At 42.8% G+C, this 12,925-nt stretch overlaps 1 protein-coding gene across 1 annotated transcript in view; it reads left to right on the forward strand.

The window, feature by feature from the left end:
* The window catches only part of arsa (arylsulfatase A), a 133,307-nt gene that overhangs the window by 77,737 nt on the left and 42,645 nt on the right, over positions 1–12,925 (forward strand). Inside the window, exon 6 of the mRNA XM_084334891.1 lies at positions 5,074–5,201. Coding sequence (XP_084191017.1) covers positions 5,074–5,201 — 128 coding nt within the window. The remainder of the gene's footprint in view (positions 1–5,073; positions 5,202–12,925) is intronic.

The raw sequence follows: 12,925 nt of genomic DNA on the forward strand, positions 1-12,925 counted from the left end.
GGTAACCGTCTTGCAGCCAAATGCGCAGCATGGTCCCGAGACCAGTTACGGACGGAATGCATGCTGTATGACCAAGTCAAAATGCTTTCTCAACACAAATACTGTAAAGATGTCCGTCTTTTCTCTAAACCAGAGTAGAGAGGACGAAAGAATTTGTAATCTATTTCATGCAAAGGGGATTTCCTGACAGCTACCATCTGGTAGGTTAGCACCTGTACCAACCATATCAGCTGCGCGAGATGTACACTCACCAGCGCCTATGGATAAAAATTGAGACTCTGCAAACTCTCGTCAAGCTTAGCACCTTGACGCGGGGGGACAGAGCGAGCATCAGGGTCTCTATATCCGACGGGCCTATCAGATTTGTGGGGACTCGGAAGCTTCAGCATACAGGACGCTGTGATGCTTGGGCGGCCGAGTCACTGGTTTATAGGTCTGTCAAAACGGATTGAAGGTTCTGGGGCTTAGAACATTCGTGAGTTGGGCTTTATGCTAATTGAATAGGTATCAAAAGCCGAAAGAATATGAACTGAAATAACTGCGGTCAGGGGCCTCTGGAGTAAAATTTATTACAGATTTGAGTTAAAACCTTACTCAAGTGTGATTTTATCAGCAAGCAATCCTCTCCAACCAAGACTCCTCCTAAGTGCTCGAGATCTGGAACAATGAGTGACGTAGAGGTCTGCAAAGCGCAGCAGACAGCCTAAGAGGTAAAAAATCTATCAGGAACAAGAGAGGGTTCATAAGAAACCACTTGAAGTGGCGTTTACTCGCGACTAATAGGGCTAGGGAGCCCTAAAGTCACTTGAACTTGAAGTAACTAAATGCTTACTTAAAGTCAGAACTTAAGTAGAAAAAACTCTACTTTGTGAATAGCAGGCTGAAATAGCCATTGCGAATAGCAGGCTGAAATAGCCATTGCGAATAGCAGGCTGAAATAGCCATTGCGAATAGCAGGCTGAAATAGCCATTGCGAATAGCAGGCTGAAATAGCCATTGCGAATAGCAGGCTGAAATAGCCATTGCGAATAGCAGGCTGAAATAGCCATTGCGAGCAGGCTGAAATAGCCATTGCGAATAGGAGCGAATAGCAGGCTAACTAGCCATTGCTAACAGGACGAGGCTACTCACATGATCGGACAGGTATATGATAACCTTGGACATGCCGGAAGCAGGAGGATGTTGGTATACCTGAGAACTAACAACATTCTCATACATAAAGCCAAACAAAGAGCGATAACAGTCCGAAAGGCCTGTGAACAATGTGCGCTGGTAAAGGTGCGCTGGTAAAGGGACAAAACCTGAACCAGTGCCGCATTCTTGGACAGGGGGGGGGGTCCCCCGGAGTCAGCGGACGACGCAGCGAATGGCAAAAAGGAATATACTGACTCAGGTCAGAAATCGGAAATGGAGGAAGACCGGGATAGGTCAAGCTCCAGAGCATCCTCAGGGTCCTCATCTAGACCTCCCAGACCTCCCAGACCTCCCAGACCTCCTAGACCTCCCAGACCTCCCAGACCTCCTAGACCTCCCAGACCGGACAGAGAGACATCGGCCTGGACCCAGGTTACAGGGCGACGAGAGCCCTGAATGGACCTGAAAGAGAGAAAAGGAATGAGTCCTCTGTGGACTGTATCTGTGATGTCCTGCGAGGCCTACGGACAGGGTCACACGACCAGGGCAACCACACTTCAATAGAGGACTGCTGCTACAATTCTCGGGGACCCGTGGGGGTCGCCCGAGAAGTGACAAATCAACCTACCTCAAACTATGGGAGAGATCCAAGAGGTCAGAGGGGGCGACCCCAAGACGACCAAGATGACCAAGATGACCAAGATGACCAAGATGACCAAGATGACCAAGATGACCGAGACGACAACAGCCTGGGTGCATCGGCCGGGAACAACAGATGCAAGTCTTCCCGCCGGATACCAAGCAACAACGTGACCCCTATCCTGTCGAGCCGTCCAGCCAGGGAACAACAGATGCAAGTCTTCCCGCCGGCTACCAGGGTAACAAGGTACCGAGATGGCAGAGGGGGTGTGGAGAGTCACAGCCACGTGACCCCACAATCGCCATCTCGTCCCCCAGTACAGACGCTATTAAGACAATGGAAAATGACCGCCCAGAATGACAGAGTGGGTGAGAAGTGCCACAGAACAAGTGACACTTTTTGACAATGACATCCTGAGTCGTTCCAATATAGCCGTATATACCTATTTTTCACATGTAATTATATGCTTCATTATTCAGTTGATGATGGACAATGACCGCCCAGAATGACAGAGTGGGTGAGAAGTGCCACAGAACAAGTGACACTTTTTGACAATGACATCCTGGGTCGTTCCTATATGACCATTATAAATCTTTAAACTGAACTCTGGAAAGACAGCTCTATGATGGCTCTACTTATAAAAAAATGGAACTGAGCCTTTAAATGTCTCCATAGAAAATGTCTGTGAAAAGCTGTGAAAAGGGAGTGAACCAGCGGAATGTGGGCCTCTGGAGAGGAGAGAGACAGAGACAGAGGAGAAAGAGCTGTGTAATGTTAACCCTTTCAGACGGGAAGGGTTGCTGGTTGAAGTCTTGAATCAGAAGAGGAAGGAGAGGAGAGCAGACTATAATGACTATAATGTAATGTAAACTAATGTAATATAGTACACCGAGTACTGTATTGTACCTGTAACCTATTGTACCTGTATATATCTGTATATGTATGTGGTGGGCTATGTAAGATATATTACGGCAGTCTGCCTCGTCCTCGTCTCAGAACGAAAGAGGCCCCATGCAGTAGGGAAGTGACCGGCTGGAATGCAAGGCCAAGAAGAGGGAGCTCTAGTCAGAGGGGCATTGTATTCTTATGAATTACTTGATTTGATATGTAACTGCAAAGTAACAAATAACTGAAGGAGGGATATGACACGTACTGTACAGTGATTGGAGCTATGTACTGATGATGGCGTGACGTGACGGACCTTATAAAAAGGGCCAACTGGCGAGAGCACAGGGAGATTTTTACACTGAGCTGGAGAGAGAGGAAGCAGATGCTTAGAGACTTTTTGGAGAGATGAGAAGAATGGTGCTCGACACGGGGCAAAAGCCGTCCATGATGAGATGTTTGGTTCTGTGCTTATTTTAAACTGAATTGGGTGCTTTCCACTTCAGTATCTTTTTGTAACTAGCTTTTTCTAATTAAAATTACCTCTTTATAAAAATGATTTGTATCCTTTCTTCTGACCAGACGACCGGACGGCCGGGTAAGCATTGAAATGAGCATTTGTAACTTCACCCCATGCATTTTTTATTAATGATGTAAAACAATATGTGTAAGTGGCTTTATCCCTAGCTATAATGGGGATATAACTATAACTATAGGCTTTATCAAGTAAAGTAAAAGGAGACCTATGATTATGCATTAAGGACTAAAGGTGGATTCTGATAAACCTGGTTTTATCACGTAATGCCATATAGTGATAATACGTGTACTATATTTTTGGGATTATCAAGTAAAGCCATACAGTGGTAATACGGCCAACCTAGTAGATTAAAGCAAAATAAATAAAAGTAAACTCTACGGCCAACCGAATAGATTAAAATAGAATAAAGTAAATACACCCCGCAACTCCAATCCATCAACTGTATGACTGGAGGGGACGGGGGGGTGTCTGTGTGTGAGCCGAGGTCGGCTGAGTTTAAGCCCTGAAGTTTATAGACACAATTGAGTCCTAGACGTCCCAAACTTCGCAGGACGCTGCTTGAAGCTGGGATTCGGACCAATAAGTTATGGGATAATCAATCTGACCTCGGTTTACGACCGGTACTCAACAGAACCCCATGTGCTTTGAGCGCTGCCCTTAGCTGTAAGTAGAAGTGAAAGGATACGCCGGGGAGGTCATAAAAATCTCTTAGGTCTTGAAATGCGCAGAAAGACTGGAGCGTTAATTATATTGTTTACACTGTTTATTATGAAAATAAATTCCATCATATTTGTATATTCAGATACAATTTTATTGCCTAGATTTATGTCTTTCGACTATTACCCTGCCCATACCTCCCCTCCCCCATGCTGCTATGACGCCCAAATCCCCCCAAGGGGGTCAATAAAGGAATATCTTATCTTAAGATGGTCAGATGACCTGGCTGTTGATCCAATAACATGTTATCAGAATACTTAGTCGGGTCCAGAATTGGAGTTAGCCAAAAAAAAACATCTAAAAAAGCCTGTACAGAGCATCACCAGGGACCCAGCATCTGGTGATGTGTAACTATATGGGTACCAGTCTCCAGGCTGTCGTCGACTGCAAAGGATTTGCAACCAAGTATTAAAAGTGACGATTTGATTTATGATTGTTAGTTTGTCCAATTACTTGTGGTCCCTTAAAACTTTTAATTCCTACACCGTTCACCTGATTTCGATGTAAATGCTCTCAAATGAAGCTGAAAGTCTGCACTTAAAGCACATCTTGATTGATTGTTTAAGAGTTGTTTAAGAGTCCTGAACAATGAACATTGAGTACCACAGAACACTGAACTATCCACACATAAGCACACATGAGCACACACACGACACGCACGCTGTGCACGCTCACACACTAGCAGCCACTTTAACACTTTAACATGAGCGGGCACACACTCATGCCGCACACACCCACACTTATTGCCAAAAGGAAAGGCCACTTTAAATTAGTATTAGCAACAGTAACAGTGTATTGCACTACCAAAGCTACCTAGGAGCTGATCGTACCTAGCATGTCCTATATGCTCTGTAAATAACGATGTACAGATACCGAGATGTCACACCATGTTACCTGTTACCTGTTATTGCACAATGTTTTTGTATTGGATTCTATTATATGTTGTACCCACTGTATTGCACATTGTTGCGGGCAAGACCACCCGCATTTCATTGTATACTCGTATGCCGTGACAAATAAAACTCTTGACTTGACTTGACTAATTTCAAGTCCATTGTGGTGGTGTACAGAGCCACAATTGTGGGGAAAAAAGTGTGTCAATGTATGTAGCTGACTGTATATGGGCACAGAACTCATACTCTACTACGTCATCCCCCAGGTGTGACTCATGAGCTGACCAGCACCCTGGACATCCTGCCCACCATGGCCAAGCTAGCAGGAGCCAAACTGCCTCAGGTGCAGCTGGACGGAGTTGACATGATAGACGTCTTACTTAGACACGGGAAGGTACTGTAGCAGGGACACCATACGTTGCACTCCATTAACACTGTCACAGATTGTATGATAATTAAGTAGATCTATAACAATCTGATCCGATCATACATTGCACTCTATTAACATCTGTCACAGATTGGAGGATAATTAAGCAGATCTAATTAAATGGGCACTAAAGCGTGTTGTCAGACAGGGGAGGTGGATTTATGAAGATGAAGTGAAGGGCAAACTATGTGTGACACTAGAGGTCTGTGGAACGAAGCTAATCACAGGTTACAGGCAGCTAATTTCACAGGTTATGGTCCTACCAGTGCTGGGTTACAGGCAGCTAATCTCACAGGTTATGGTCCTACCAGTGCTGGGATACAGGCAGCTAATCTCACAGGTTATGGTCCTACCAGCGCTGGGTTACAGGCAGCTAATCACACAGCTCTCTAGTCTCTGACCACAGCTGTTATCTCTGTACCTCTCTAGTCTCTGACCACAGCTGTTATCTCTGTACCTCTCTAGTCTCTGACCACAGCTGTTATATCTGTACCTCTCTAGTTTTTGACCACAGCTGTTATCTCTGTACCTCTCTAGTTTCTGACCACAGCTGTTATCTCTGTACCTCTCTAGTCTCTGACCACAGCTGTTATCTCTGACCTGAGGTCTGCTCCCAGCTGAGGAGGTCTAAGGAGTACCGATTCATGCTAGATCAATCTGTATCAAATGTCGGTACCTTTACATGTTTAGTACAAGAGTGTAATATACTAGATAAGAGGGAGCCTTTTCCACAAATATATATATATTACTGTCCCATCTCTTGGGTCTTTGGAAAGACCAGACACGAGGTCAGAGGAGTTTGATCATATTTCCTGAGGATGGCCAGATAATGTTTATATAACAATACATGATCATGCGATTTATTTTGTGTGGTGTGTTACAACAATAAATAACAATGTTCAGAAAAAATTACCGAATTCCATGAACTAATACCGGTATCGGTTAAAATGTGAGCAGTACCCAACCCTACTGGCCCAGTTGAGGTCCTGCCATGCGCCCTTAAGGTGTGTGCAGACCAACTCTGTGATGTGCCCCAAGGCACTGTTCTGTCCCCATTTTCATTCAGTTTGTATACCTCCGACTGTAATCCGACTGCCACCTGCGAACATTTTCGGATGATTCTGCACTCATTGGCTACATCCTCAAAGAAAACCTAGGTTACCAACAGGGGGTAGACGGCGTTGTAAAAATGTGGTTGCGAAAAAAAAAAAAAAATTAACCACTTAATTTTTAACACAACATTTATGTATATACTATATCTGTATACATGTATCACTGTGACTGTAATACTACAACTCTACATACTGTGACGAACCTGGTAGTGTTCAGGCTCGCCACGGTTCAAATACAAACAAATTTGAATGTCTACAAAAGAGCAATATCAATCAATACAAGTATTTATTGAATTCAGGGCAGAATCCAAAGGGGAAAAGCAAAAGAATGGTCGTGATTCAGTCTGAGGGTGAGGGTGATTCAGTCTGAGGGTCAAAAACACAAAACAGGCTCGCCGACAGAAAAAGGGATTGTTCACAATTTGGGGTAGTCGTCCAGTCCAGGGTCAGTACACAAGGGGGTATCTCAGCCAGTCCAGGGTCCAGTACACAAAGAACACCTACTCGACTTTACCTCTCCTATTACTTCCTCTCACCTTCACAACTCCAAATACACAATTTGTCTCTCTCTCAATACAACAACTCCAACCTCACCTCCGCTCAACTTACTCCTCTCTAACCTAGTGGTTATGTAGTGTGTGGGACTGGGTGTGTGCACGTGAGATGTGGGTGGACTAATGATGCGCAGGTGTGTTCTATCAGCAACCTAATTGACTCTACTCCTTCCGTGGCAGTATCTCCCATCCTTCACATATCCATGGGAGGAGCTCTGTCACAATACATCTGATTAGCATTATTACTCAGTAATACTAATGTATACATTTCATACCCAGCTTTATCACCTGTACATTGTATATTACTATTGCATGTTACATTTGTACTCTGGTTGGATGCCAAACTTCTTTTCGTTGTACTGTACTGTATAATGACAATACATTTTAATCTAATCTAACCAATGAGCTCATCATTGATTTTAGAAAGTTGACCTCTGTCCTGAGGAGGCTATTGAGGTGGTTTCCTCTTACAAGTACCTTGTTGTACATATGGATTGATTGATTGATTGAAAATGTTATTAACAGATTGCAGAATGGGTACAATACAGTACAGCTCAATACACACAATTGTTAAGGGGATGCAGACCAGAGAAAGACTTTCATCCTGTTTACATCAGGGTCCCCCCCCGGGGTGAGGTGGGGGTGAAACTGTACATTGGAGGGGGTTGGGTTTGGACATTTACAGGGGCCAGTTTCGAATTGCAGTCTCCCGTAGGTGCTCTTTGAGAGTGGTTTTGAAGGTGGGTAGTGATTCACATTCCTTTACAGCTGTGGGTAGGGTGTTCCACATTGATGTGGCATAATTGCAAAATGTGTTTAGTCCCTTGTTTGAGCCGAATCTGGGTTTAACATGATTTGTGGAGCTCCCTCTGGTGTTGTGGTCGTGGTATTCACTGACATTGGGAAGTATTTTGACATGTACATGGGTACCTTAGTGGTGTAGTGTATCTTGTAGACCAGGCCCATTGCAAGTTGCTGTACTCTGTCGTCTACTCTAAGCCAGCCCAGGTTGTCAAAATGTGCAGGGGTGAGGTGGGTTCTAGGAGTAAGGTCAAGCAGTAATCTGACTAGTTTGTTTTGAGATGTTTGTAATTTTGTTTTTAGCGCCTTTGAGGTGCTTTGGTACCATGAGGTGCAAGCATAGTCGTAGTACCCTTGAATGAGTGCTCCTGCCAGAGTCTTCAGGGTATTCTTGTTTACCAGAGGAGATCCGGTACAAGAATCTAGTTCTTTGGTTGACTTTTTTTATTACATTGGATGCCATTTTGTCACAGGAAAGATTTGCCTCTAGGATGGAACACAGGTATGTAATTTCATCTTTCCTTGTGACAATATTGTCACCCACTGTAACTGAGAAGCCGTCGGTCTTGCTGAGTTTGTTATTTGAACCGAAGAGAATGGACTCTGTTTCACCCAGGTGTAATGATAGTTTGTTATCAGCGAGCCAGGTGCAGATTCTGCCGAGTTCTGAGCTGAGGGTTTTTTCAACCTGTAACTTGTTCTTGTCAGAGACCAGCAGGGCTGAGTCGTCCACGAACAGGAACATGTTGCAGTCATAACAGGATAACAGGCTGGACTGGAAGGAGAACACAAGTGCCATCTTTAAAAGGTCTTCTCAGGAAGCTCTGGTCTTTTGACGTCAGCAGGTCACTCCTGCACTCCATGCTCCCCCATGGCAGGCGGCTACGGCTGCCCAAGACTTAGGTCCCATCACAGACTCAAGGCGGGATCCACAAAGAATGGATTGCGCGAAGCTAATTGCATCCGCGGATTCTGCTTTGTCTTTGTGAGCTATCCACTAAAGGACATTGCGCGATGAGATACCAGCGCAGACACGCCCAATATGTGTGGCTCGCGAGCAGTCTGCGCTCCTGACAGCGCTGTTGGCAGAAATGTGTGTGTTAAAATGTAGCGTGCTGTCAACGTTTAGCGCACTGTCAAAAAAACAACAACAACAACATTACAAGCGAACTAGACATCAAGATGGAAAGCAGTAAAAAGAAACAAACCTGCAGTTACAACCAAGAATGGCAAACAACACATGCCATTTCTTCTTAAACCCCAAAATGATAGCCAGATGGACAAAGTCACTGCAGCTGAGATAACAAGCGTCTATCACACTGTACAACACATTCATACAGGTCAGCCAACTGTGGTAGCAAGCTAGCTCCCGTCATTTTGCCAGACTCCGAAATTGCAAAAAAAATATTGTGTGGTCGTACAAAAGCTACATCCATAGTTATGGATGTGCTTGCACCTTCCTCAGTGGAGAGTGAATTAAAAACCCCAATGGTCACAGGTGCTTTCCATGGTTCTGAAGATGGGCAAACACGCTGGCTGCCAGTGCCAAGACGAATGTGGAGAGATATAATTTTGTATTTAACCTTTATCTATTCGGTGAAGACCAGTTATTCTAATTAAAAGATTTACATTATCTATCTGTCCCACCAAAATCTTACTGTTGTCCTGCTTTTGGACTTTTTGCATCTGGTCACCCTAGTGTGTGTGTGATTAAATACAAATTAAGCAAGCTCTATACATTACAAAGTAAACTAAATACAATACGAAATTAACGGAATACTAAAGAAAATAGATCTTATGAACAGTATCTAACTTGTTCGAGAAATATAAAGCCACATGCCGATAGCCTTCGCAACGCGTGATTTAGAAATAAGGCTAAGCACTAAAGGTAATTTCAAATGCTTAAGGTTCTGAGATGATCAATACAGTAAACATGTATTTTTGATAGGCGTGCTGATCAGCAGTAATGCAACGTCATGATTATTATTATTATGAAGTTATTATTAAATTAAAAATAACTCCTCTCCTTCACTAGAATATAATATAATTATGAAATCAAATATAGGCCAGGGATTTACAACTTAATAAAGAGATTGAATATATTAAATGGGATAGAAACTAAATTAAACTAAATCTAACTAAATTAGAGTGATGAGCTGAGCGCCTTTTCAGACAACCAATCACAGCTAATCATATTTACCGTGGCGCTCGTGACACATTGTAACCTGACACCGGAGTTGCCTGCCTGCCTACCCACAAGAGACGGGCCAGGATAAGTATGAGGGCAAGCGTCTGCTGGTTGGTGGTCATTGCGATTCGCGACAAAGCACAAATACACTAATAACTACACGAATACACTAATAAAAAGCTAATAAAAAGTAAAGGGTGAACTGTGGTGTCAGGCAATAACTATATATATAATTAATATACAATAAAGTGTATTAAAATATGCTATATGTGCAAAACCGCGGCAGTAAAATACGATACGTTTTTAACAGTGATACAAGATGGCTGTCGCTAGATTTCTTTCTCTCTGTCATCAGGTAGGTTGGTGAGTGACAGCTCGTTGCCATAGCTACAAAAGGCACGCGCTGCGTTTTTTCTTTCTCGCCGCAAGCGCTTCATCCCAGCACTACCAGCGCTCCGCCAGCGTTTTTCAGCTGGAAATGTGCTGTAGGTGGACGCATGCCCTTAATAACCATCTCTGCAATGGAGTTCATATCAAAATAACAATATCAACCCCCCTGAACAAATAGTTGGTGATTGCTTCAAGTCGTTTCTATCATCGGAATTAAATAATTATAATGATAATAAATACGACAATTATGTTTTGCATTTATAGTCATGACTCAATGAGCAATCTGAGCATTACCGCTCATATGTATAGTACTTTGTGTGACTCCAGATGATAATAATAACAATAAATGAAGACTTGATTCACATCAATTTGTGTGAATGAGTGAGTGTTATAGTATTTCTATACCTGTTCTCATTATACCCCCCACATAAAATCCAAAGGATAATTGTAGGCCGTAAGGTGAAGGCTGTATCGTTTCATCCCGTTCCCACCTCGGCGGACTACACAATTTTCACTCTGGGTGAAAGATATATTGGTGTAGATTTAGGAACAAAAAGTTATCCATTGACAAACCTGCCCGTTTTGCGCAATCATCATTTTAAAGTCGGGACTAGATCTTTCCTCGCGAACGGATACTTGGTCACCACAGAGTTTTATTTGACTTAATTGGTGCGAGTTCGGTCACGTATCTTGCGCTCGACCAATAGCAGCTCTCTTTGTTGCCAAGTTACAGACCACAAAACATTGTGTAAACAGTAACGTGATGTTATCATGTCAGCCAAGGAGTACATCTCGAAAATTGACAAAAAACACGTTCTAACGTTCGCAAAGTAGGCTTCTAAACAATGTTATATGCATATATGCTACTTGCTATAGGCAAGCGATTGAATACAGCTGTAAAACGTACGTGTTATTAACCATACTGTACATTTAAATCATATTGCCTTCTATCTACACCAACAACACAGCATTGCACACACCGATGCATGACGTCCTGTCGCAGAGATTATTCGATAAACCTCCATAAACATAAATGTATGCAGTACATTTGTATCAAAAACACTTTACCTTGTGATTCCCAACCTGCAATATATATTTTTTTTTTAAATCTTTTCCCCCCCTCCTTTTTCCTCCGTTTTTCTCCCATCCCAATGTTAGTCGTTATGCCAATTCCCAATCCCCTTCCTGGTCGCTGCGCACCTACCCCCTATGGTCGGTCTGGGAGAGTGGAGGCTATCACCAGTGTTGGGAAAGTTCACTTTCTACATGAACTAGTTCAGTTCACAGTTCACAATTTTTAAAATGAACTAGTTCAGTTCATAGTTCATAATTCATAATTCAAAATTGTTAACTAAAGTTCATGTTTTCAAAAATGAACTAATTTAGTTATTTTTAGTCCTTTTTTAATTATATTTTTTTTATAGATTTTTCACGTACAGTTACTTACATTACAAAAACACACATTGGGACAAGGGGGGGGGGGGGTCCTCCAGTTCATCTCTATGCCATCATCCACACCATAAGCAAGCAAAAACAAAACAAAAAGAAAAACAAGCAAAAAGGAAAGCAAACCAAGACAGGCACTGTACAGTATTGCACTTGCCTCGAGCCCATTCACATGTAGACATACATATATTTATTTTTTCCTATCCTAGGTCTGTCCATACAATGGGGCACTGGGCCTTTAGAAGGATCTGAGAAATTTCAGCAGGAAAATAGTCTAATAGTGGGGCCCACACCTCCTGAAAGGAAGCGTTGTTGCCTCTATGCATTGCACAGTGTCTTTCATGGGGTAGCACACCGAAGATCTCTCTATACCACATTTGTAAAAATGGAGGCTTATCCTTAATCCAGTTTATAAGAATGCATTTCCGGGCTGAAAGTAGAAGTTTATCAAATAGTTTGAATTGTAAAGGGTGTCACCCCTCCTACCCAACCCCCCCCCCCCCCACCCCCACCACCCAACCCACCCAACCACCTCCAATGTACAGTCCCCCCCAACCCAACCTCCTCCAATGTACAGTTTCTACGTCAAATGTATACTCTCTTTTCTGAACTCTTTTTGTATCACAAACTACTGTATTTACAAATCTGGTATGTCACAAATGTATAGATGTAGCAGTACTGTCTATCTGTATGTCATGTATGTCATATATGTTATGATGAATTGAAAATGGGGGACCCTGATGTAAAGAAGACGAAAGTCTTTCTCTGGTCTGCATCCCCTTAACAATTGTATGTTTGATTGATTGATTGATTGATTATTAACAGATTGCAGAATGGGTACAGTACAGTACAGCTCAATACATACAATTGTTAAGGGGATGCAGACCAGAGAAAGACTTTCGTCTTGTTTACATCAGGGTCCCCCATTTTCAATTCATTATAACATATATGACTGAGCTGTACTGTACTGTACCCATTCTGCAATCTGTTAATAAAGTGTTCAATCAATCAATCAATCACTTGGCCCCAGAACCTGGATAAACACTTAGATTCCCAAAAGTAGTGATAGACTGTAGGTACAAGTTTCAAGTTTCTTTAATAGTTGTCATACAGAAGTACAGAATACTTTCATACAAAATGCTTCTTACTGTTACGCTCCAGAGACTGTGCTAGACAAGATAGTATCAAATAACATAGTAT

Source organism: Notolepis coatsorum, assembly GCF_963971535.1.
Source record: "Notolepis coatsorum genome assembly, chromosome: 18".
Taxonomy (NCBI): domain Eukaryota; kingdom Metazoa; phylum Chordata; class Actinopteri; order Aulopiformes; family Paralepididae; genus Notolepis; species Notolepis coatsorum.